This window comes from Nannospalax galili, unplaced genomic scaffold (assembly GCF_000622305.1).
Source record: "Nannospalax galili isolate Female #2095 unplaced genomic scaffold, S.galili_v1.0 scaffold321, whole genome shotgun sequence".
Classification (NCBI taxonomy): domain Eukaryota; kingdom Metazoa; phylum Chordata; class Mammalia; order Rodentia; family Spalacidae; genus Nannospalax; species Nannospalax galili.
In genome coordinates, this window is record NW_008345972.1 from 3691192 (window position 1) to 3716921 (window position 25730).

The 25730-nt window shown below is 50.5% G+C and overlaps 3 protein-coding genes across 10 annotated transcripts in view; 2 read left to right on the forward strand and 1 right to left on the reverse strand.

The window, feature by feature from the left end:
• Window positions 1-16271, forward strand: part of Smpd4 (sphingomyelin phosphodiesterase 4) — a 28417-nt gene extending 12146 nt beyond the window's left edge. For 3 of the 4 annotated variants that reach the window (XM_029567873.1, XM_029567874.1, XM_029567872.1), the window contains exons 9-20: window positions 1633-1765; window positions 3437-3508; window positions 7072-7158; window positions 10165-10310; window positions 10726-10816; window positions 11304-11404; window positions 11995-12158; window positions 12736-12932; window positions 13649-13882; window positions 13993-14124; window positions 14252-14380; window positions 14860-16271. In XM_029567873.1, the coding sequence (XP_029423733.1) occupies window positions 1633-1765; window positions 3437-3508; window positions 7072-7158; window positions 10165-10310; window positions 10726-10816; window positions 11304-11404; window positions 11995-12158; window positions 12736-12932; window positions 13649-13882; window positions 13993-14124; window positions 14252-14380; window positions 14860-15189 (1816 nt within the window). In that variant the 3' untranslated portion in view covers window positions 15190-16271. The remainder of the gene's footprint in view (window positions 1-1632; window positions 1766-3436; window positions 3509-7071; window positions 7159-10164; window positions 10311-10725; window positions 10817-11303; window positions 11405-11994; window positions 12159-12735; window positions 12933-13648; window positions 13883-13992; window positions 14125-14251; window positions 14381-14859) is intronic. The other variant, XM_029567875.1, reaches the window with a different exon arrangement.
• Window positions 16272-16403: 132 nt separating this feature from the next.
• Ccdc74b (coiled-coil domain containing 74B) lies at window positions 16404-25448 on the forward strand. Its single transcript, XM_029567876.1, has 9 exons — window positions 16404-16600; window positions 18507-18992; window positions 19874-19918; window positions 20968-21021; window positions 21977-22139; window positions 23087-23273; window positions 23355-23431; window positions 23505-23561; window positions 23736-25448. Exons 2-9 carry the CDS (start codon window positions 18698-18700, stop codon window positions 23977-23979), a joined length of 1122 nt encoding a protein of 373 aa, XP_029423736.1. The 5' UTR covers window positions 16404-16600; window positions 18507-18697; the 3' UTR covers window positions 23980-25448.
• Med15 (mediator complex subunit 15) overlaps window positions 24673-25730 on the reverse strand; it is a 72727-nt gene continuing 71669 nt past the window's right edge. For 4 of the 5 annotated variants that reach the window (XM_008842287.3, XM_008842285.3, XM_017800379.2 and 1 more), the window contains one exon: window positions 24673-25699. In XM_008842287.3, coding sequence (XP_008840509.1) covers window positions 25563-25699 — 137 coding nt within the window. In that variant the 3' untranslated portion in view covers window positions 24673-25562. The remainder of the gene's footprint in view (window positions 25700-25730) is intronic. The other variant, XM_008842286.3, reaches the window with a different exon arrangement.

Genomic DNA, 25730 nt, shown 5'->3' on the forward strand with positions numbered 1-25730 from the left:
CGCATTTTCATTATCCACTTGTCAGTTGAGGGACACTTAGGTTGCTTCCATCTCTTAGCTGTTGTGAAAAGAGCAGGAACAAACATGGATGTACAAGCATCCTGGAACTCACTATGTAGACTAGGCTGGCCTTGAACTCACAAAGATCTGCCTGCCTCTGCCTCCCGAGTGCTGGGACTAAAGGCATGCGCTACAAGGTTTTTCTATTTTAAAGTAAAATCTATACCTTGTACCTGAATTAACTGAGGACCTAGTGGGGGAGTTTGTCATAAGTACACAATCCGGCTAGAAAGATGGCTCAGTGGTTAAGATTACATGCTGCTTTTCCAGAGGACCCGAGTTCAATTCCTAGCAACTAAATCAGGAGGCTTGACCTGTAACTCCAGCATTGCACAAACCTACTCATGGATACACACATATGCACATGATTTAAAAAAATTTTTAAATGATGACTAAACAGAGCTCTTGTGACCTGGCTCCTGTCCCCCACTTTACTCCTATCCGGTGCTTTCCCTTGAACTCAGGTGGCACAGAGGCAGACTAACCAAGTCTGTACTTGACAGCTGTGTACTGGGGATGGGAGTACCAGACACCCTCTTTGTGCCCACCCCATCCTGTTGAGCAGCTCTGCTGGAGCCTTCACTCCGTAGACTCCTCTTCTTGCTCCTTGACAAGGGGGGAAGTGTCTGTCTCCATGATCCTCAGGAATCACTTCCCCCCATGAAATTCTGGCATTAGATCTTGGTTTTTTTGGTTTTTGTTTTTGTTTTTATGTGTATATGTGTATTGTCTGCATGTAGGTAAGTGCACCAGTGTCATGAAATATGAAAAGGACAGAAAGAGACTGTCAGATCCCCTGGAACTGGAGTTACGGACAGTTGTTAGCTGCCTTGTGGGTGCTGGGATTTGAACCCTGGTCTTCTGCAAGAACAGTCAGTGTTCTTAACTGCTGAACCATCTCTTCAGCCCCTTAAAAATTTTTTTTAAGTGGGTCTGGAGAGGTGGCTCCATGGTTAAGAATACTGGCTGCTCTTGGAGAGGACTTGGGTTTGAGTCCCAGCACCCACAAGGATTGTAACAGCTATCTGTAACTTCAGTTCCAGGGGATCTGACACCTTCTTCTGATCTCCTTGGGCATGCATGACACAGGTGCACTTACGTATATGCAGTCAATACACTCATACATAAAAATTTTTTAAGTAAATAAAAATTTTAAGGTACATAATCACTCATGTTAGCCTCTGCTATTCTCTACACAGTTATTGATAGAGCATTTGATAAATGTCATTTTTTTTGAGACAGGGTCTCCCTGTAGCCCCAGCTGTCCTGGAACTCACTATGTAAACCAGGTTGGCCTTGAACTCAGAAATCCGCCTGCCTCTGCCACCTGAGTGCTGGGATTAAAGGAGTGTGCCACCATGCCCAGCTGATAAATGTCATTTTTAAAAAAATATTTTCATCCCTCTTAGATTTGCTAAGTAGACACTCCATAGTAAGGATGTCAAGTATATCAGTATGAACCTTGTGTCACTGTGATTCAGTGTGTTATAATTGTCTACTGGCATCATTAGTTGTCCCTGACCTGGTCAGTGGGAGTCCCTAACTCACTACTATCTCTTTGCCTCCTGTCAGGACACCAGCCATGCCCTTTGCCTCTTATGGCCTCCACCACACCAGCCTCCTGAAGCGACACATCTCTCACCAGACCTCTGTGAATGCAGACCCTGCCTCCCATGAGATTTGGCGGTCAGAAACCCTCCTCCAGGTAAGTGCAAAGGAGGCTGTTCTCTGCTTGTTTCAAAACTGCTTAGCAACCCTCTATCCTGTGGGGCAGAGTCACTACGACATCTTGTTAGCCTTAGGCTGGATCTAAATGGCATTTTCTTGCTGTGGCATTTAGAAAACGGAGAGTGATGCCAACCTATATGTCATTGACCATGTTTTCTCTCCCAGGCTCCCTTGTCCACAGTTTTGTTTTTTCTCACGAGGATATATTTATTCAGTCTTTTAGTGCATTGCTTGCATGGGTACATTTAACATGCATGTAGGGAAAACATTCATGCACATAAAATAAGGGGCTAGTGAGATGGCTCAGCGGTTGAGAACACTGACTGTTCTTGTAGAGGACCTGAGTTCGAATCTCAGCACCCACATGGCAGCTAACAACTGGCTATAACTCCAGTTCCAGGGAATCTGACAGCCTCTTCTGTCCTCTATGGGCATTACACGGCATGGGTGCACTTACTTACATGCAGGCATAATACTCATGCACACAAAATAAAAGTAATTGATAAAATATAAAAAAAAATAAATAAATAAAAAGTGTTGGCCTGGAGAGATAGCTCAGCAGTTAAGAGCTCTAGTTGCTCTTGCAGAGGACCCAGGTTCAATCCCTAGCACCAACATGGAGACTAACAACCATCTGTAAGTCCAGTTCCAGGGGATCCAATGTCCTCTTCTGATCTCAGTGGGCACTGCACAACATGGATGCACTCATATACATGCAGGCATAACACACATAAAATAAAAATAAATAAAAATTTAAAAAGTGTCTCTTGCACAAAAACTTTGATTTTGATTTGCATGGGGCTTGCAGTAAGTTTTTTTTTTGGCCTTTTTGAGACAGGGTCTCCCTGTAGCCCTAGCTGGCCTAGATTCACTATGGAGACCATGCTGGCCTTGAACTCACAGAGATCTGCCTGCCTCTGCCTCCTGAGTGCTGGGATTAAAGGTGTGCACCACCACGCCCAGCCAATTTTATTTTATTTTATTTTTTTTGGTGCATGTCATTTTAAAGAAATCATGGCCAAAGCCCATGTCATGAAGCCTTCCCCCTGAGTGTTACAGTTTTCACTCTTTTTTTAAAAAATATTTTATTTATTATTTTTATATATATGAGTGTATTGCCTGCATGTATGTGAGTGCACCCATGTTGTGCAATGCTGTGGAGGTCAGAAGAGGGCTTCGGATTCCCCTGGAACTGGAGTTAAGGATAATTTGTAGCCACCATGTTGGTGCTGGGAATTGAATCCGGGTCCTCAATCAGTGCTCTTAATCACTGAGCTATCTCTCCAGACCCTTCAGTTTTCACTCTTAATTTAGGTCACTTCCATTTCTTTATTCTTTTTTTTTTTTGTTTTTTTGAGGCAGGGTCTTTCTGTAGCCCGAGCTGGCCTGGAACTTACTATGTAGACCAGGCTGGCCTTTAACTCACAGAGCTCTGCCTGCCTCTGCCTCTTGAGTGCTGGGATTAAAGGCATGTGCCACCGCACTGGGTTTTTTTCACTAATTCTTACACATGATACTAAATGTTCTAGCTTCATTCTTTGGCATATGGGTTTCCTGTTTTCCGGCTTTTTTGTTGGAAAGACTTCCTTTACCATTAAATGGTTGTAGCACCCTGTTGACAATTTGACCACCTAGTGTTTTCTTGCAGGTTTTTGTTGAAATGTGGCTTCATCATTATTCCTTGGAGATGTACCAAAAAATGCAATCCCCACATGCCAAGGTATGTTTCCTTGGTTCTTCTGTCTCCTTTCTCACACCCTGGCTAGCCTGCTGTCTCTTGTCCTCAGCCTGAGTCCTTGTCCAGCTTGGATGGTGGGAAGCAAAATCCATTGTCAGCCCCTCACTTGGTTACCAAACATAAGAGGTGGGCCTTTGAGCCCTGAGATCTGTCCTTTTTGAGGCCCCCCCATGCAGGTCCAGAGCCTCTTCCCTGCCAGCAGAAATGACTCAGATATGGTGCTTTTGTTCTGGGGCAGGAGAACTGTAGTACCTCTGTGATTCATGTGCAGTTTCTCTACTGCTGTCAGCAGTGCCTTGGTACTCTGAGGTGGTTCTGAGCAGGTCCCCACCCACTATGGTGACCTCAAACCTCCTTGGCCTGTTTACTGCCTTGAGCATCAGCAAGCAACCATTTGTGGTATATAGGCCCTGGGACTCTCCTGCATGTGGCCTCACCTGCCTCTTCCTCCTCCTCAGCCTTTCCTCTACCTTCTTCCCTGGGTAGGTAGCACACTCATTTGCAGAGATGTGAGATGGCAGAGTCCCTGGACTCTCCTGGCATTGCTGTCCCTTGGGCAGATACTCCAGTGGGCCCCTTAAGGTACAACAGTTCTGTCCAGTCAGTTAGTGCTCTGGTGTATGTTCAGAGTCAGTTTTACCTATACAAAGGCAGTGTCAACACAGTCTTCTGTGTGCATCTCCTTGCTCTGCAGACTGATTTTTATCACTGCTAGATGAAATTCTCATGGACTTCCTTAAGAACTAAGAGTCCATGGAGTTCAAATTGAGAAGGGTAGCCTGTAACTTACTCAAACTCAGGAACAAGGCATAGGTTCTGTTGCCACAGAGTCCCCAAGGCCAGTTCTGTGACTCCAGTGCTTTGCTATGTGGATGGTCTAGCCCCTACCACTGCTCTCAAAGTGCAGAGCCCCCCCCCCCCCCAATTTCCATCCTTGGCATCACAATGGAGAAAGAGGACAGGGAAAGACTGAAGATTCTTCCAGGGCCTCAGTGCCTGTGATTCCCTTTCTGCTTCCAGCCAGGCTTTCTTAAGCGCTGGGTTGGCATATGGGAAGCTGGGTAAACTTCCCCCAGGCTGCTTCCCAGAGCTCCCAACCTGGCTCAGCCTTGCATATGTGGCTTGGGCTTGCTAAGGCAAACTTGTTTGCTGTGGTGTCTTCCTGTTGTTCCTGCTATCTTGCTGGTGAGTGAAAACCACACCTGCTTCTAGGAGCCAATCAGAAAGGCCCTTCTGGGTTCTCCTCCCCTGAATATTCCATTTTTCCTGGTCAGAAGGAAGGACTAGGGAAGGGTCAGTGGGGAAGGAAGTACTTGTACATGTGTGGGGAGGGAAGTACTTCCCTCTTATCCCTGCAGTTGCTTCCTCTTGGCCAGACCTTGGGTGGGTGAGATGTTGCTGGTACTACCTAGCCAGGCTCTTCACTTTGCTGCAGATAGAGGCAAAAAACAAAACCCAAGGAACCCGAATGGCCAGGAGCCAGGAAAGATAGCTACAGAAGATGCCCTCATCAAAAGCCCCTTCCTGATACTGGGGCCTTCACTGCATCTTCCAGAAATCCTTGCCTGTCTCGACCTAGCCCTGATTGCCATATGCAGAAAATGCAGCACCTGAGATTTCACTCTAATCAGGCTGGATCCAGAGTGCACGTTCACTGCCAGTGACTGGGGGCAGTGATGGCTGTGCGAGGCTTTGAGACCTTCATGTTCCCACATGAAGGGAAAAAATGGTGCTCCTGAGCATTGTAGCTGAGCCTAAGGTCTGGTACAGAGGAAGCCTGTAAAGCGGCCTTTGCCACCCTGCTTTGCTCCCATATCTGGAGTCTCTTCAGCATCTGGCAAGTCCATTCTTTCTTCTCCTTTCCTTTCACAGCCTGGTGGGCATGCTGCTTAGGCATGGCCTTTGGCTGGGCACGAGTGCACTGGTATTGGAGCTGTGCTTGGCTGAAAGGGTGCTTCAGCAGGCAACAGCACTTCAGGGACATAGGGTAGGGGGTTCTGGAGTGCAAACTAGGAAGCATGCTGGCTTGATTGTTACATGTCCTGGGCTGTCCTAGCCTCTGGTCTCCTGTTGTCTTGGGACGTGGGGTGGGGGTGAGGGGGAAGGCCAGATTCTTGAGGGCTCCTTCCCTTGGGATCCTGTATATTTAACAAGAGCCTTGGTGAAGTAGGAATTGCTGCCTTCCCAGTTAGAACTAATAAGCACCCCACCTTTAGCAATTTCCAGTATAGGGATAGAGGACAGCCTTGTGGACTGACTTATGCTACACTTTGAAATCTGCCCCATCCCTTCAGGTCTTAGTGAATCATTCATGGAAGTGATGTCCATGTGTTTTAGGTGTATACGAAGTGTTCTTTTATACACCTACCTGCCAGTTTGGTAATCCCGCTCCCTGCTCCCCATACTGGGGGATTGAACCTAGGGCCTTATACATGTTAGGCAAGCTCTCTACCACTGAACTACATCCCCAACCAATTGGGTAGACTTCTTGTCAAGACAACCCATGGAAGTCCCTTAGTAGTCCCTCACTCAGTATCTCTGGGGATACTGGTTCCAAGGTTCATACCCCAGGACACCAAAATCTACAGATCCTTAAGCCCCTTGTGTTTATACATAATTTGTTCTGCTTTAAGTTTTCAAAGCCAGGTGTGGTGACACATACCTATAATTTCAGCACTCAAGAGGCTAAGGCAGGAGAATCACAAGTTCCAGGCCAGTCTGGGCTACAGTGAGATCCTGTCTCAAAACAAAATAAGGCAGGGTATGATGGTGCAGGACTTTAATCTCAGCACTTGGGAGGCAGAGGCAGGTAGATCTCTGTGAGATCACGATCTGGTCTACCCAGTGAGTTCCAGGCCAGCTGGGGTTACAGGGAGACCCTGTCTCAACAAGAAAAACAAAACAATAAATAAAACAGATGCAATATTTATTAAAAGTTTTTTGTTACATTCAGAGATGGGTATAGAGGCCATATATATGGAGGACCAGTTGTACATATTTTTCTTTTCTATACAGAGTCCTTTTGCACCTAGCTCAGAGGTTTCTTTTCTGAGCCTCAAGGCATTCTAGGCCTTGGTGACCAGCAACATGTTCTAGTGATAGTGGGATCCAAGGCTCTGGTGGGCTGTTATGTGTACTTACCATACATAATGTCATCTAAGGTCAGTGGGACAGTAAGATACTTCTAGAAGGACAGAACTGGGCAGACCTCAGAGCTAATGAGGGCTGATTGACCATGTAAGGTGATCATAAGGGCCCATCTGTGTCAGCTGGGGCTTGCCTGTGGGAGACCCTGGGCTGGGCCCCTGAGGGTGCTGCTCTGCTGACCCAAGGTTGCTGGGGCAGAGATTGTTTTGGATTGTCACTGATGAGCTTTTGTTCTTGTTTTTTGTTTTTTTTCTCCTTTGTTCTTTCTTCTGGGCTCCTGATGTGTTTTCTTTCTCCCCCTCTCCCCCTCCCCTGTCCTGCCCTACCCTCTCTCCCTTTCCCCACCCTGTCTTGTTCTCTAATCTACCTCTTCTTGGCCTCTCTCTGTTGACTCTCAGTTGGAGGTTCTACACTACCGACTCAATGTCTCCAGCGCCCTCCACAGCCCTGCCCAACCCAGCCTCCAGGCCCTCCACGCCTACCAAGTACTGGCCCTCTCCTTTCCTTCCCTTCCTTTGCCCCGAGGTGGGCATACAGAGTGCATGCAGTAGTGCTTGAGGGTCTACCAGGAGTCTGTTGCGATTGGTTAAGAGGCTAGCTCTGAGTAGAGGGAAGCCCATGTGTTGGGGGCAGGCAAGGTTTAGTCTTCAACCTTGCAAGCTAACCTGGTTTGGGGTCTGGTCCTGTGGTTATGTGAGGCACATGACCTGGCTGGCCTCTTTTTCCCCTAGTCTGCAGAGCTGTCTCAGCTTCTCAGGTTTTGAAGGGAAGCAGTGGTCAAGGGTTGGTCCTCTACAAGTAACCAAGGATGCAGAGGCCTAGGGTTTAAATGTGGTATGGCTTTTCCCCTATTCAGAGCCATCACCCAGGCTGAAGGTTGTAGCTGACCTCTATAGATATATGGCAGGTGGTAGGGAGAACTTGGGAGAACCCCCAAGCCCACAGGCTATGAGTCCTTGACAGTGTAAGCAGGGCCTGGCCTTTTATTGAACCCTAGACTCCTAGAGGCAAACAAGAGCAAACAGTGACCCAAAGGAGATTACTGTCTGCTTAGGCAGAAATGACCAATGTATGGACAGATTTGACATCAGTGGAGTGGAGTTCAGACCACAGACATTCGTGGGCAGTAAAGTTGGCTGATTGTGAGAAACAGTGGGAACATGGAGCTGTGCTCTCAAACAGAGCTCTATCTAGTTTATCCTGGGAAGGAACATGTAACAGTTGAACTTGAATTTGAGCACAAGATGAAAAATCATTGCTTCCCTGCTGAGTGCTGGCGTGGAATAATAAGTACAGAAGAAACATCTGCAGTAAGGAAGCCCCATGGGAGATCTTAGCAGTGAAGCAGTTTCCCAGGAAACAGTTGGCTCTATTCACCTCCATAGCAGGAGAGGTGTGAGATTGGGCCCTAGAGAGGCTGGGTACGGTGGGAAATGCTATGGACTTTGGGAGCACATCCTTATGTCATTAGAAAGTAAGCTGCTGGGACTGGAACACTCAGTGGTAGAGTATTCCCCCAACATGTGAGACCCTGGGGGCCCTCAGTACCACAGGAGAAGGGAGGAGATTGATAGGGTGTTTATATGATTGGGGAGGGGCAGCCAGGGCTGGCCCTGCAGAAACTCCATAGAAATCTGGGTGAGGTGGGGCAGTGCTTGCTGCTAGGGAGTAAGCTGCTAGTTCCTGTGAAGGTTCTGGCTCCTTTCTGAGCTGAGGGACAGTGTCACAGCTCAGGATGTCAGATCAGGGACTAGGAGAAGAGATGTATGTAGAGAAGCGGTATGCTGCTGAAGGGTGTGTGGGAGAGGAGCTATAACCTGGCCTGATGCTCAGTATTGATTAGTTCATGTGATAATTATATGTCTTAGTCTATTTTTTGTTATTAACACAATGTTACAGACTAACAAATTATAAAGAAAAAGCTTGACTCATAGTTCTGGGCCAGAGTTAAGGGGTGTATCTGATGATGGCCTTATTGCTGGCCATCATCATGTTAAGTCCATGTTAAGACAGGACTTATAGAGACCAGACTATCCAGCACTTGTGAGGTAGAGGCAGAAGGATTGCCAGTTTGAGGCCAGTCTGAGCTAGCTAGTGAAACTTTCTCAAAAGGGCTAGGGGGTGGGGGACAGTTGTAGCTCAGTGGTTAAGCCCTTGCCTAATATGCTGAAGACCCTGGTTTCAATCCCCAGGAGCCAAACTGGCTTTATGGTATACTTACTCAGGAGATGAGCCATTGATTCACTAATCATATGATGGGATGAATCCTTCTGAGGTCAGAGCCCTGATCAGGTTCGATACCACTAGCCCCTACATCTTAATACCCATAGCAGGATTGAATTTCATTGTGAGTTTTGGAGGGAACAAACTTTATTACTGTATGAAGTTAGCCAATGAGGTTTGTCCTCTGGACTGTGGGGACCTTTATTTTCCCCTTGAGATAGGATTTCACTATGTAGATTTTGCTAGACTGGTATGTAGACTATGCTGGCCTAGAACTTTTGACAATCCCCCTGTCTCTGCCTCTCAGGTGCTGGGATTGTAGACAACACCCCAGTCACTGTGGCGGCATTTTCATGACAAGGAGGCCTGAGTGGACTCTGTCATAGGCAGAGCCTGTGTATGGTCTTGTGGACCTCAGGTGTGCCATAGAGCACCTTTTGCCAGCCTTGGCTCTACAGGTCTGTCAAGGCCGAAAGGACAGTATGGGGTGGGGGGTGAGGAGGGAGGGAGTGAGCCTTACTGGACTCACTCCTGTCTCCAGTTACCACCTCTAGCCTTGCTCCACAGTCCACTTCCAAGGCACCTACCTATACTCAGATGCTGAATAAGCAGAGAAGCTCAAGAGCCAGTAAAAAGACTTGGTTTTTGGCCTCAAAGATCCTGTGTTTGTGTTACTCTTGTCCTGGGGATTTTAGTTGACTACAGGTCTACTGGCAATGATAGAAGTGACTCCCTGGGTTCTTCCAGAGCTGAGTTCCCATCTGGCTGTGACCAGGATGGGGAGCCGGGAGGGGCTGGGGTTGTGTCTGGAGGAGACGTTCTCGATTCAGCAAGGTGAGCCCTGATGAACTTTTTGCACAAGTTGGGGAAGGCGGGTAACTTCGGATACAGAGCTTTTCTTATCCTTTGACTCACCAGAGGCAGGGAACCCCAAGGCCCAGCACAGACTGCAGTGCCTAAGGGTGCGTGGCCATGTGTTGCCAAGGTGGGGCTTGGGGTGACCTTTGCAGACTTGTCTGCTTTTGCCAGCCCACCCCAGGGTAGCTACGGCAGGTACCAGGCCACAGGCTTCTGTGCTGTGAGCTGATATCAATTCAAATCCAGCAGAATGAGATGTATTCATTGAATGCCAGGCCCATTGGGACCCCAAGGGGTGATCCTATGCTGGCTTGGCCTGTTTCCTGTGAGGTTGTGGAACAATTGGATCAGAGCAATAGGTGTTTGCAGACCTCCTCTGACCTTGACACCCCTCTCCTCCTTCAACTTAGGAATCCTTCACACCCACAGAGGAGCATGTACTGGTAGTACGCCTGCTGCTGAAACACCTGCACGCCTTTGCCAACAGCCTGAAACCAGACCAGGCTTCACCTTCTGCGCACTCCCATGCCACCAGCCCCCTGGAGGAGTTCAAGCGGTGGGTGTGGGATGTGGCAGGGCTTCTGGGCACAGTGGTGCCCACTATGACTAACCTTTTAATGGGCCGTTTTGAGTCCAGAGGGTTGGCTCCTTCAGCTCTTGAAGCCTTCCCTCTGAATGCCCTGTACAGTGGAAAGAGCTGACTGATCACAGATCCTAGTCTTGCTGTTCTGCTTGTCCCTTACCCCTGTCAGGAGGAAGGCCAGTACCAGAGTCTGTCTTCAAAGGCAATTTGTGTACTCTGTCCCTGGCCCATTTAGTTTCTTCTGAAGAACAGGGCTAGAAATAGATCTTACCTCTCGGGAGTACCCAGTGTTCCCTGCTGGCAGAGCACACTTACAGGCCAGGGCTGACCCATGATCAGGCCCAGCCTTCTGGGCAAGTGGCAGCCAATGACCCTCCCATCCTTACAGGGCTGCTGTACCACGGTTTGTCCAACAGAAGCTCTATGTGTTCCTGCAGCACTGTTTTGGCCACTGGCCTCTGGATGCATCCTTCAGAGCTGTAAGTACCACCCCCTTGAACCCTCACTATTTGGCCTCTGTCCCCAGTTGTGGGCAGACCTATGGGGTAAGCAGATGAGGCAGGAGAGGCTGTCACCACAGGCCTTAAAAAGGAAGCTTTGGCAGTTCATGTTCTCTGGTCTTTTGGTGCAGAAAAGCCCTGCATTACCCTGTCCAGAGCAGCTCTCTGTGCCAAGCGTCTCCCAGCCACATTCAGTGCCCAAGGCCCTAGCATGAGGTTACATGAGCTCTGCCTTGGGAGGATATGGGAAGAAGTGTTCACTCACTGGCATCTGCATTGAGGTCATTGAGGTCAAGGAAACTCCGAACCCAGCTGGGCCCCTACACTCTCCTAGCAGAAACTCAGCCCCACAACTAGGACACAGACCTTTCTATCTGCTGTCTTTGGTGCCAGGTAAAGACAACTATAGTGTGTGACTGAAAGCCTAGAGCCCCAGGCCTTCAAGGAACATATGTCCCTCACCTAGGTCCTGGAGATGTGGCTGAGCTACCTGCAACCATGGAGGTATGCCCCTGAGAAGCAGGCTCTGAGCAGTGATTCCCAGCCACGATGTGTATTGGAGAAATGGTGAGCCTCATCAGCATGCTCCTCCTGGGAGTTCTGCTGCCCTCTTGAGCAGAAACTGCCTTGGTGGGCAGATGCTGAGCTAGGCATACTGTACTTTGGTTGGCCTTGCTTTGCCCCTATGGCCACCTGGGCTTGTCTAGGCTTTACAGAATGGATACACAGGGTGAACCTGGAACCCCATCTCCTTGGCTTGGCCTAACCTGGCTCCAGTGAATGTTCATGTTCACCCCAAAGCCCCCACTTCACCAGCACAAAGCAGCAGCAGCCTATCCATTATCTCACACTCCTCATGGTCAACCAACCCTGGTGCTGGTATCACTATGGCTTTTCCTTTCCTGGATCCCAGCCTTACCCTTCACATTCCTCTGCTCTTCCTCCCTTTGCCCCATCAGGTTCTAGCATACCTTGCTGTGGTGGCCATGGCCCTCTTGAGAAGAGACATATATTTGAAACTCAGTTGAGCCAGAGGGTAGAGGTGTGGCCTGCCTCTCTTTCCTGATGTTTTGTAGAGAGGAGTAGTGTGGTCTCCAGCAAGAGGTCTTTGTCACCGTCTTACTTGGGCTTCCATCCAACCCACCACCTGTCCCCAGGGCACCCTTCATCCAGGAAAATCTGCTGATGTATACCAAGCTATTTGTGGGCTTCCTGAACCGTGCACTCCGCACAGACCTGGTCAGCCCCAAGAATGCACTGATGGTATTTCGAGTGGCCAAGGTCTATGCCCAACCCAATTTGGCTGAAATGATCCAGAAAGGTGAGTCCTCAACATTGGGCCAACCAGGCAGGCCCTCTTCCAGCTGAGTGAGCTAGGACCTTCGTTGGTGGAAGTGGCACATAGAGAGGGACCCAAGTGTGCCTGAAGAATTTTTACTATGACTTGGCACAGGCTGGCTTGAGGCCTTTTGGTACACATCAGTGTGGTAAAAGCTCTGCTTCCTGGTGCTGGCAGCCAGGCAGGGGCTTCACTGCTCAGAGGGAAGACGAGCTCCAAGCTGTACCTCTTTCAGGACTGCTGTTTGTCCTTATAACTGGTAGTGGTGGCAGAAGGTGGACCTGGTCCCCAGAGTGCTTTGTCAGGCACTCGCTTCTGTTGCTCTCCTGGCATTTGCCTGCTGTTGGTCCTGCTGGGGCTCCTGCTCATTAGGAGCTGGGTCCTTGATCCTCTGGCCCCACCCATGGTAGCCACCAACCCCATTTCTAGGGCATGGTCTAGAGTTTCAGCATTGTCACACCTTTACAGAAACCTGAGAAAAAGCTTTTAGAATCCTGCCAGTAGCACTTAGGCCCTCCACCCTGGGAAGCAGGTGCCAGACTTGTATCCTTCCTTCCAGGTGAGCAGCTGTTCCTGGAACCAGAACTCATCATTCCCCACCGCCAGCATCGGCTCTTCACAGTAACCAGCAGCTTTCTGTCACCATGGCCCCCAGTTGTGACGGATGCCTCATTTAAGGTGAAGAGCCATGTCTACAGCCTGGAGGGCCAGGACTGCAAGTACACCCCAATGTTTGGTCCTGAGGTCCGGACCCTGGTGAGTAGAGACAGGCTTACTCAGTGTAGAGTCCTTGAAGCTAAGGGGACCCCAGAACCATGGAAGGTGTCTGTAGCGCAAAAAGGAAGGGGAGCTCTAAACTCTCCCCAATAATGGCTGATGGCTAATTTGGTTTTGTTTGTTTGTTTATTTGTTTTGAGACCTGACCCGAACCTTACTAGTATATGTAGACTTGGCTGGCTTCAAATTCAGAGATCCATCTGTCTCTACCTCTCAAGTGCTAGGATTAAAGGCATACACTACCATGCCCAGCCACTCCATAAATCTTTTTTTTTTTTAGTATTTATATTTTTATTTTATGTGAATGAGTATTCTATTTGCATATATATATATATGTATATATATATATATATATATATATATATATGCATGCACCTGTGTCATACAGTGCCCGTGGAGGTCAGAAGAGGACATTGGATCCCTTGGAACTGGAATTATGAATAATTGTTTGCTGCCATGTGGCTGCTGGGAACTGAACCCAGGTCCTCTACAAGAGCAGCCAGTGCTCTTAATTGCTGAGCCATCTCTCCAGCCTGCACTCCATAAACCTTGAGATGCTCCTCTTAGTCCCTTCCCTCTCTGGGTGGGCACTTCTTCTGGGCTGGTTCCTTAGTGCCATCCTGCCCAGATGGCAGTGACATCTGTCCCATGGTAGCCTCCTTAGCCTGGTGGCCTTGCTTGTGCCTCCCTCCCAGGTCTTGCGCCTTGCTCAGCTCATCACACAGGCCAAGCAGACTGCCAAGTCCATCTCTGACCAGTGTGTGGAGAACCCAGCTGGCCGTTCCTTCCTGTCATGGCTGGGCTTCTGCTCCACAGACCCAAATGCCTGCTACCCAGCCAATGACATGGATGAGATGGGCCAGGACAGTATCCGAAAGACAGACGAATACCTGGAGAAAGCCCTGGAATACCTCCGCCAGATCTTCCGAGTATGTCCTGCACTATACCATCCCCCTTATGAGGGATTCCTTCCAATGCGATGAAGAGTACCCCCTTCCCCTTGAAATTGAAAGCAAAGGCTTTCCTTTCTCTCTGATAGCTCAGTGAAGCCCAGCTGGCCCAACTCACACTTGCCCTGGGAAACACACAGGATGAGAATGGGAAGAAGCAGCTCCCAGACTGTATTGTCGGGGAAGATGGACTCATCCTTACGTCCCTGGGCCGCTATCAGGTAAACCACCCAAGTTGCATCTGATGTCTGTCCTTGATTACCCCCGCCCCCCAAGCAAACATAAGACTCCTCTGTGTTGTTTATAAAGATGTATTTTCTGAACTATTCCCATGGCCTGGGGTTCTAGATTATCAATGGGCTACGAAGGTTTGAAATTGAGTACCAGGGGGACTTAGAGCTGCAGCCCATCCGGAGCTATGAGATCACCAGTCTGGTCCGAGCACTCTTCCGACTGTCCTCCACCATCAACCGCAGAGTAAGTGAGCAGCAGGTACAGCTGGGCTGCTTCTCAATGTAGTTTCTTCTTTTTTTTTTTTATATATACATATATTATTATTTTTATTTTATGTATATGCGTATATTGCCTGCATGTAAGTAAGTGTACCCGTGTCGTGCAATGCCCGTGGAAGACAGAAGAGGTTGTCGGATCCTCTGGAACTAGAGTCATGGACAGTTGTTTGCTGCCATGTGGATGCTGGGATTCGAACCTGGGTCTTATGCAAGAACAGTGTTCTTAACTGCTGACCCATCTCTCCAGCCCCATCAGTGTAGCTTCTAGAGGGTGCTCCTGTCTCAGGCAGCATCCTCCCCTTCACAGCCCTATTTGATCCTCCTAGAGAGTAAACCTGTGAGGGTTACCTTGTCTTAGGTGGCCTGGAAGGGATGGTGCTCTACTATCCTGAGGCCTGTGACACTTGCTGTCCCCAACCCTCCTGAGCCCTTGGTTTGCTTCAGTTTGCAGGCCAGATGGCAGCTCTGTGTTCCCGGGATGACTTCCTTGGTAGTTTCTGCCGTTACCACCTCACTGAGCCTGCGTTGAGCAATAGGCACCTGCTGAGCCCTGTGGGACGAAGACATATAGCCAGCCCTGCCCGGGGCCCCAGGCTCAGCCTGCGTTTCCTGGGGAGTTACCGGACACTGCTCTTGCTCCTGATGACCTTCTTTGTGGCCTCTCTGTTCTGTATTGGACCCCTACCCTGTTCCTTACTCCTGGTCCTGGGCTACCTCCTCTATGCCATAGCCATGACACTGCTGACTGAGCGGGGAAAGCTGCATCAGCTCTGACCTGCTGGCCACTCTTCAGAGCAGACTGCTAGGGTTTGATGCACAACTCCTTCTTGGGCCTGAGAAGCCCTGGCAGGTTACTTAGAAGCCAGGTCATCTTTGAAGTTCTTGGGGGTGGTTTCCTGCATAAGTGGAGTCATTCAAAGAACCTGGGCTGGGAAGGGAGAGGGGTTCAGGCCTGGGATAGAAAGGACAGTGTCAGAGGGTTCACTGGCCATTCTGAGCAACAACTAGTGCTGGCTATGAGTACTTCTCACCCTCAGCCCAAGGGCTAAAAGCAACTAAGCAGCTAGTCTCAAGGCCTTTGTGATTATTTTAGTATTTTTCTGTGCAGAGCTCAGGAACTGGTGTGACCACAGCTGGTTCTAGGTCTATGCTTTGTGGGAGCTGATCCAGCCTGAGCCTGGCTGTGAGGTGGGTGGAATGGGTTGTGATGCCTTCTCTCCCTATGAAGTACCAAGACAGTAGCTCAGCATCTGCTCCAGGGAAGAATCAAAGTTTCTAAGAGATTCATGAGAAAAGTAGATAATGGCTCTTGATTTTGCTATATTTGGCAAGCCAAGGATTAGTCGCTGTTCTTCGCTGTTCTTCCAGCTAGTCCCCAGAAGACCCTCTCAGCACAGATCCACAACAAGACCTCTGGTCCTCAAGTGGTTCAGTGAGCATGTTTCTTTGAGTGGGTTCCACCCTTCACGGTGCCATGTGGCAGGCAAACATTGCAGATGGGCACTGGTCTTTCAGCAGCATGGGGATAGAATTGGATTCTACCAGCTTTTGTGGACAGCAAATTCAGCATTGTTTCTACCCTGTAAAACCAAATGCTTCAAGGCACAGTCACCTTTGATTAACACCAACACTGTATCACAGCAAAGCTAAACTACCAGGGGGCCCATCTTTGGCATCCTGCAGATGACACTAGCAACAACAGCCTCTCCATGGTGATTTAAAACCAAGCAAACTTTTTCAAGTTTAAACACCAGGCTTTGTATTTTAATGTCATTTCAGAATACATCTTGGAACCCATGACCAAAAGCCAAACCAAAACTTAACTGACCATGGTTCTGAATAAACCATTCTTTGGAGACTTTGAGTATCTCTGGTGAATCTTGAGCAAGTTTACCTGCTTGGAGTCCCTGGGCACATAGGAACTGCAGAACTAGCTGCTAGACACAGCAGCACTTTTCCTGGGGCAGGCCTTTTTGTTTGGAAATTCTATCTGTCTCTCAAGGCCTGGTGTATTCAGCTACAGCAGTTAGCAAGACCAAAGCGGATGTTGAAGTGGGAGGCAGGCTCTGCAGTGAGACTGAGGGCAGACTCGACAAATCAGGACTGGCTTTAACTGTTCACACAGAACAGTGATCACCTCTGGATTCCAGAAACTCTGGGTCTGAACTGCACTGACCAGCTCCAGGTCAGCATCTTTCCAGGAGCATACCAGGGGGTAATTGCCATTTTAGTGTTGGAAGTTCCTGATTCCCCAGGTCAGAGTCTGAATGACTAGCCCTCACCAGTAACCCCAACTATACCAGTATTTATGAGATGGCTCTAGTTTTTAATATTTTTTGACAGATTTCATATTTATATATACTGTATCTTGATCATATCCACTCCAAGCTTCCCCTTCCAATCCTCCTGGAGTTTATTTAAAAAAATTTTGCATTTTGTGTGTGTGTGTATGTGTGTGCACATATGCCATGGTGTGTGTACATACCTAGGTCAGGGTACAATTGGAAGAAATCTGTTTCTTCTTCCATTATATGGGTTGTCAGGCTTGGCAGCAAGTGCCTGTAATCCCCTGAGCCTTTTTTCCCCCCCAGATAGGATCTCACACTATAGCTTACTGTGACACTATGTAGCTCAGGCTGGAATTATATGTGTGAACTACCATTCCAGGCTTGAAGTGGCTCTTTTAAATTTGTTGTGTTGAGGATATAGAACCCTGGGCTGTGTACACGCTAGGCAAGTGCCAACCACTGACTTGCACCCTGGGCCATTAAGAAGTGGCTTACAAAAAAAAAAAAAAAAAATCAGGCATAGTGGTGTACACCTTTAACCCCAGCACTTGGGAGGCAGAGGCAGGGGGATCTCTGTGAGTTCCAGGTCAGCCTGGTCTACTTTGTGAGTTCCAGGACTCCTGGGGCTACAGGGAGACCCTGTCTCAAAAAGACCAAAGAAGTGACTTACATAGCCTTCGCTTAAAAATTTAGGGGGCTGGGGAGATGGCTCAGTAGGTACAAGTACTTGCTGTGCAAGCATGAGGACCTAAGTTCAGATCCCAACACTCACATAAAAAGCTGGGCAAGATCAAGTTTGCACCTGTAACCCTAGCATTAGAGGAGCGGGCTTGAGATGTGGAATACTTAACATCCACCTCTGGCCTCTTGTGTGCATACAACATGCACATAATTTAGTTCCCAGTGGGTGTAGTGGCACAAGCCTATAATCTCAGCACTCAGGAGGCAGAAGCAGGAGGATCACAAGTTCTAGGCTAGCGTGTACTACATAGCGAGTTTCAGGCCAGCTGAGGCTACAGGGAGACCCTGTACCCAAAGGAGGGGAAAAAATGTGAGCTAATAAAACACAACAAAATGAAAGATTAAGATTCATTGCAAAAGCCAGTGAAGTGGCACATGCCTGTAATCCCAACACTTGGAAGTAAGAAGAATCTGTGCTACATAGTGAATTTCAGGCCACCCTGTGCTACAGAATGAAACCCTGTTCAGAATTTCAAAATGGGGCTGGCTTAGAAGGTAAAATGGGGGATGGAGAGATGGCTCAGCGGTTAAGAACACCGATTGGTCTTGCAGAAAATCGAGGTTCATATCCCAGCACCCACATGTCAGCTAACAACTGTTAACTCCAGTCCCAGGGGATCTGACAGCCTCTTCTGTCCTCCGTGGGGATTGCACAAGGGTGCACTTACCTATACGCAGGCAATAACGCATACACATAAAATAAAAATATTTTTTATAAAGAAGGTGAAGTAGTTGCTGCCCAAGTATGAGGGCCTAAATTCCGACCCCGCAGCACCCACGTAAAAAGTTTACACCTGTAAACTGGAGGAGATAGAGGAACTCCAGGTTCAGTCTCAAAATATAAAATATGAAGATGGAACCCAGGCGTTGTGGGCATGCCTTTAATCCCAGCGCTCCGGAGGCAAGCAGGTGGATCTCTGTGAGATCGAGGCCAGCTTGCGCTACATAGCGAGTTCTGGGCCACCTGGAGCTGCAGGGAGACCCTGTGTCAAAAAAAAAAAAAAAAAAAAAAAGGTGTAGGGATAAAGATGCCCAATCTAGACCTCTTGTTTCCCCACGCAGACGCACGGGCGCGCGTACCCGAACACACGTGGGCACACACAACTGTAAAAGCAGTCACTTCTGACTGGTTCAAAACTCAGGGGCTTTACTGTAAGTAGAAAGAGGCCGCAGGCCCCGCCCCGCAACGCGCCCCGCCCCCTTGGGGGGGGGTATGCCCGTTCCCATGGCGACGCGGCGCCAAGCTTGGGCAGATGGTACACAGGAGAGGCGGCCGCGGCGGTACCTACATGAGCCGGGCGGGGGTGGCTGCCGGGGCGACGTCCCTCAGCTCCCCCACCCCGGGCTCCTGGGGCACGTTGCACCTGCGCCCGCGCCCTTCCGCCCGCCAGCAGTCCACTGGCCCGCTGCCCGCACCGCTCGGGCTCAGCGAGGCGCAGAAGCGGGTCCTGGACCTGGAAAAGAGCCTGCAGTTCCTGCAGCAGCAGCACTCAGAGACGCTGGTCAAGCTCCACGAGGAGATTGAGCACCTGAAGCGGGAGAACAAGGGTGAGTCTCTTGGCCGCTGGCCGGACAGAGCTCACCCAGCCACGTGGCGCCCTGAGCCTCCCAGTGTGCGAGTGAGGAAGGGGGCTTTTTGTTTTACTGGGTCCTGCCGGCAGGATGTCCTCTAGCTTGTGTTCCAATTGGGCCCACCCGTCCAGGCACACGCTGACCTGCCTTGTGCGCTCCTCCCAGGTCCAGATTACTTTAAAATGCTGCATAAGTTGAACATAGCAGAGAAAGTGCCAGCAAACTGCCACCAGCTGTACACATCCAGATCAGGGGCAGGCAGGGGAACTTCATGCTCCCCTCTAAGGCCTATTCAGAACTTCAGGCTTTCTGGTGATGTGATGGTGACTGCTTCACACCTCAGCTCCTCTACTTCCCCCTACCCCAGGCCTGCCACCTCAGTTTCCCCCTCTTTCTGGGGCTGGTATGTTAAAGATTCATTCCTTCACTGGGCATCTTACTACATCAGAACCGCTCCCCCCCCCCCGCTTTCCTGCGGCTCACCCTGATCCCTGATTGAACCACCCCCCCCCCCCCCCCAGCTTTCCTGAGGCTCACCCTGATACCTGATTGAACCACCCCGTGCCACACCCCTCCTTCATCCATAGCCAGGGGGGCTCCCTGGAAGTCTAGGTCGTCCTACCGCACCTCTCTACACCCCCCTCACCCCCAAACCCTGCCTGGTCTGGCAGAGTGGGAACATTGCAGGTGTTGAGGTGGTGGGGACAACTGGGATCAGCCAGAGGCATTTCTGGCCTGGGATGCTTGAGGAAATGGCTTGGTGGAAAACCTGGCTGGACCCATGCAACGAGCAGGCCAAGCTGCTGTTCTGAGTAGCTGGAGATGTTAGGAGTGACGAGGAGTGTGTTTGCTTTCAGATCTCCACTACAAGCTAATCATGAATGAGATGCCACAGAAGAAAGGTAGGACTCATGTGCTTGCTGGGAATTACCACTTGTGCTCATCTAGCAGCACTGAGCCCAGCATGCTAACCCAGAGGGAACTGGTTCTAGATACCTGGACAGATGTCACTTTCCCCAAGCATGGCTGGCTGGCTTGCTCTCAAGGCAGAGGGTGTGAGGACTGTGCAGTAGGGACAATGGAGAGCTGCAGGCCTTCCCTCAGCTGAGCAGAGCTCCTGGAACAGGAATGACCCTGAGGCAGCCCCCATCCCCTGAGGCTCATCACCCTGATAGGTTCTGATTTGCTGCTGTGGTGTCAGCCCCTGGATCCCCAGCCATGGCAGGGTGCTGCCAGATTCCTTACACCTAAGTGAGGTGTCTCCTGACACTTCCCTTTGGGGACTCCTTCTTGCCATCTCCACAGCAACCATAGGGACCCGAGGTAGGGCAGACTCAAGAGACCTATAGCCAAGAGTCCTAGGCACTTCCTCCTCCCCTTGGTGGCTTGTTCTTTTTGCTGGTCCTCTAGTGCAGCACACTCCAAGGACATACCAGTTGAGTTTGTAGTTCCTTACCCTTAGTTTTCTGGACATCAGGTGGTCTGTCTGTCAAAGGTGCCTGCTTGGAAACCTGAGAAAGTTTCTGGTCCTGGCATGTCTAGGCTCCTCTTTCTGAAGACACGTAGAGAACAGGTGGTGGGAGGACTCTCCTCCAACAAAGCAGCATGGTCTGACATGCTGTTTTAGGGCCCTGTGCAGCCTGAAGTTAATGGCCCCAGGACATCATGGGGCACTGTGCTCAACCCAGGACCTGTCTCAGGGCCTGCCACTCCTTTGGTCATAGCCCCTCTGCATAGCAGATGGTCCCTCAGACTTTTGAGGGATTGCTGCTCCTGTTGGGGCTCATTTGGGTCTGCACCTGCCTTTGGGGAGTATGGGGCAGAGCAGGAGCACAGCCTTGCCAGGTTTGGGGAGGGCCCTGCTTGAGCATGAAGGCCAGGTAGCAGGTACAAATGGGCTCTTGGGCTGAAGCTGCTATCTTGGGCTAAAGTCCTGCACCTTCCCTCATAGACAGCATTTCCACATCGAGCTTTCAATCCAACAAATCCGTCTCTAATTCAACAGGTGAGTAGCCAGCCCATCATGTGCTCAGAAGGGGGTGAGTTCCCTGATGAGGCCCCAGGCTGGGTAGCCAGTGGGGGATGCTGCCTAGGGAGCTGAAAGCCCCTCCACTGGGCAGACTACAGAAGACCCAATGGATTTAGGTGCAAAGAGGCCTCAGAAGGAACCCAAGGAGGGCAGCCCCTGGTGCACTGAAACCACCAGGACCATAGGACAGAGGGAGTTCTTGGGGGCAGGGGAAGCTACTCAATCAGGACAGAGCCAGACTGTCAGTATGGGTCAGCCAGGTGCCATGGCAGGCCCACCTGGGTAGAGCAGTGAGAAGCTGTGTCACTAACAAGAATTCCAAGTATCTGTTGAGCCCCAAGTGTTCTCCTGGGTGGAGGGTATGTGTCTACAGCTAGCAGAAGCCTAGCTCTGCCCAAAGCCCTTAAGCCAGGCAGGATGCAGGAGAAAGGAGGATGGCCCAGCCCATGGAGTCCTGGCCTATGAGACCTGTGGAACAAAATGAACAGGGCCTCTTCTCCTGTACGCTGCCCACGAGGCTGGCCATTCTCACCAGCAGGCAGTAGACCTGGGCCTTGGAAAATAAACCCATGTAGGCTGGATCCCAGGCCTCCACAGGAAAATAAATCCATGCAGGCTGGATCCCAGGCCTCCACAGGAAAATAAACCCATGCAGGCTGGATCCCAGGCCTCCACAGTTTTATTCTACCCAAAATGGGAGCCAGCTTCCACCACTCTTAATTGTTCTGGCACGATCAGCAGGCATCACCACAGGCTTCACCCTCAGAACTTCATTCCTTCCTTCCTGTGGCCCTCTCGAGAGTTTCCCTCTTCTTTACAGAGGAGAAAACTGAGGCAGGGCTAGGGCTTCGTGGAACATGTGGCTGATCCTAGAGGATGGGTCTGCGGCTCTCAAGGCCTTTGGTGATGGCCCTGTTGGTCTGCCCTGCAGCCAACTCTCAAGGCAAGCCCAGGCCCCAGATCAGCTCCTTCAAGAAGCAAAAGTCGAAGATTGACACCTTCCAAAAGACAGACCTGGAGGAGCAGCCATTCAGTGCTGCCATGTTCTACAGCAGCAAGCTGGACAGAGTCCCTGGGGTGCAGAGGCAGGCCAAGTAAGGCCTGCCTGCACCCGAGGGCCAGGCCTGCACCCCAAGGACCCCAGGCTTACCCTTAATAGGTCCCCACCTTGCCTCCTTCTTCACACACCTGACTGCACATGAAAACAGGATCAAGGGAGCAGTTAGCTGCCCGGCTGCTATCTGTTGGGCATTGCTTCCTCCCCTTCCCTGGGGTTCCTGCAGAGCCCCTAGCTGACCTGACCTACAGGGGGTGGGAGGTACAGTGGCAACCCCTAAATCACCACTTTTTCAGAGAAAAATACAAAATTTTGGCCTAATTGGTTTGCCTTTAATTTTTGTAACAGGGTCTTGCTATGTAGTCCTGGTTAGCCTGGAACTCACTTTGTAGACCAGACTGCCTTGAACTTGCAGCCATCAACCTGCCTCTGTCTTCTGAGTGTGAGGATTACAGGCATGCACCTCCATGCCTGGCTATTAATTTGATTTTTACCAAGAACACAATGAGTTGGATTCCTGAGCCAGGATTCCTGGAGCTGGTGTGCCTGTGGCTTCTGGCCAGTCTGCCTTTGGGAGGCATGGGCCAACAGTAGAGCAGGACCAAGCTCTAGGTGACCCCAGAGCTTCCCAGTAGTGTAACCAGCAGGACAGGTTCCTGCCTCTCTGCAGTCCTAATTCCTGAAACCAGTCTGGGCAAGAAACCTGCTGGATGGGGTTAGATTGAGGGTAGCCTGGCAGCCAGCTGGTCACCCCTCAACCACATCTGCCACTCCGTGGCAAGGGGGAGGAAAGAAAGACCCAGGTCACAGCTGATTCTAGTGCACTCTAGCTAGTGGGAGAAGGAACAGGTCTCCTCCCCTCATGTGCTCACACTGGCTGGCATGGGTGCCAGGGAAGCCATTCAGTGCTGCCACCCAGGGAAGTGGTGGGTGGGTAACTAGACCAATCCCACAGGTCACCTCTGGACTGCTGTAATGTTTCAGAGATGAGGATGCAGAGGCCTCTAATTCAGGGGCCACCTTGGTAGGGGGCAGCCAGCACCATGGCCAGCAAGGGACAGGGATGGCCCCCTTCAGTCTGCCCCTGCACCTACGCAAGCCCACCACAGTGCAGCAGTGCGAGGTGGTCATCCGTCAACTATGGAACACCAACCTCCTGCAGGCTCAGGAGGTGAGGCCCTGGGTAGGCACATTGCCCTACATGCCAGCAGTGTGGCACGCTGTACCCATCATGCCTCTCCTTGCCTTTCAGTTGCAGCACCTCAAGTCACTCCTGACAGGGAACCAGAGGCCCAAAGCTACAGCTGAGGCTGGGCTGGGCTCTCCCAAGTGAGTGCCTTGTGCTGGGTGCCCTATCCCAGCCAGCAGAGGTGTGGGTCTCATTGTTAACTTCCTTCCCCAGGGACCAGGAAGTCATGCAGTTCCCCAAAGTCGCCACCAAGGGCCTCTCTAAGAAGTGGTGAGTCCCAGGCTTGGGGAATGGGCAGCTCCACAGCTTGGTGCCACAGGGAGCAGGAGGGAGGGTGTCAAGAGGTAAAGCCAGGCAGACCCTGCTCCGTGCCGACTACTTCACTCGAGAGTACCGGAGGCAGCAGGCAGCTGCTTGGCCTGACTATTGCTCGCCCCATCTCAGCCTAATTCTGAGCCCAATGCCAGCAGCAGAGCGTGCCATCCTCCCTGCACTGAAGCAGAGCCTGAAGAGCAACTTTGCTGAGAGGCAGAAAAGGTTGCAGGTGGCACAGAGCCAGCGCCTGCACCACTCTGTGCTCTTGAGTAGGCGCTCTGGAGCCTGGCCATCCTCTCTTGATGGCAGTTCACACCAACCCTACTTTTCAGCCACACGAAATTCCAAGACAGACAGAGCCCATGACAGATAAAGTACTTGATCTCAGAATTGAGGAATTTGTCTATTTTATTATTTTACTATTCCTGCATGTATGCAAAAGCTCATTATGAAATGTTATTCTCCTACCTGCTGAAAATAAAATTTGTTTCTCCATGTCCTAAGCCTCCTTCTTCACAGGTACCTGGTGTCTCCTCAGCCATTTGCCCCTAACCCACTCTCCTGCTGTTCTGGAAGGGGACTTGTCTAGTCAGCCAAGGCTGGTTCATCCCTGGGACTGACAAGCGCCTTAAGTACCAGCAGTCACAAGCAGCATTCTGGGTCTCCTGGCCAGATGAAGACAAACTCTCCTGTGCTGCGCCCAGGGAACAAATGCTGCTAACAATCCAGCTGAGCTGTTTCAGTGCTCAAAGGACCATAGCCAAGGGAGAACTGTCTTCTCGATGCACCTCCCTATGCCAGGCCAGCAGCTGTTTGTTCCTGGAGGCAGTCAGCTTGTGCCTACTCCCACCCAGCAGCACTGGCCTCACAATGCCCACTTCCAAAAATCATCGTAATAGGAATCTGACCAGAAGCCTGGGCATGAAATGAACCAGGCTGCTATGTCAGAGACAGATGAAGTCTGAGGCATCCTGGGCCAGACTGGACACTGATAAGCTCCAAGGCTGACAACATCCCTGACAGTGGGCCTAGAGTCATAGAAAGGTAGATGCAGTGAACCGACAAACACAGGAATAATAAATTTATTATAAGAACCACATGACAGAGTAGTGCATGTATAAAAAAGGGGAAACTTCTGGTCACCAGAGGGTGACTCACCACTGCCCAGTATGGCGAGTGACCCACAGAGGTGTCATATGGCAGCATTCTAAGGAAAAGTCATACTCTTGGGGGTGGTACAGAGAATATGGTGTTCTGAGGATGCTGGGTCCCAATAACAGTGCCTGGCTGGTCACTCATGTCTCAATAGCAGTGACACAGCACTTCATCCAAGAGTGGCAGGAATGCCAGGGATAGGCCCCCTCAAATGGCTCTACTCCTCACAGCACTGACGAGGAGGTCCATGAGATCAAGGTCCAGCAGGTGGGAGAAGACTTGCTACTGCCTTACTTGCTTTTTCTCCAAACTGGAGGCAAACTGGAGCATTTGCCCTGGATGTGAGAGCATTCCTATGAAGTCCCACATGCCTCAGGTGGCACAGCCCAAACCCCACACTGTGACTAGAGAACTGTGTAGATAGTGAGGGTTTCCTATGTCCTCCGCATTCTCCAGACATGAGTACAATGTGTTCTAACACAGAGATGCTTAGATGGGACCCTGAGTTCTCATGCTGCCAAGTGGACATGGAGTCCAGAGAGGCTGCAGGGAGCATGGCCTGAGGGGTGTAGGGCCTGACTTCTGGAGGAAGTCAATGAAGAAACTTCTTGGGAACACCCCCAGGCCCTCACACAGCCACCTGGCCAATACTGCACAAATGTGAGGAAATGACTGGCAGGTCCCCAAGACAGAAGGGAAAAGCAGGAAAGCTAACCTAACCCAGGCCCTCTAAGAAGCCAACACCTAGAAATGTCCAGTAGACGGTGTGGAATCTGCAGCCAGTCCTGAAGTTCAAGTTTGCTAGGCAGCTGAGAGGCAGGCCTGATGGATGCTCTGGGCCCAGGTGTTGAGCAGGGCTGTGACTGAGTGCTTGTCGGGGAGTTGCAGCAGCCTGGAGGTCATGCACCGGTGCACCGATTGCAGAAAGGGGTTGGCATCTGCAACACAGCAGTAGTGGTGAATGCTGAG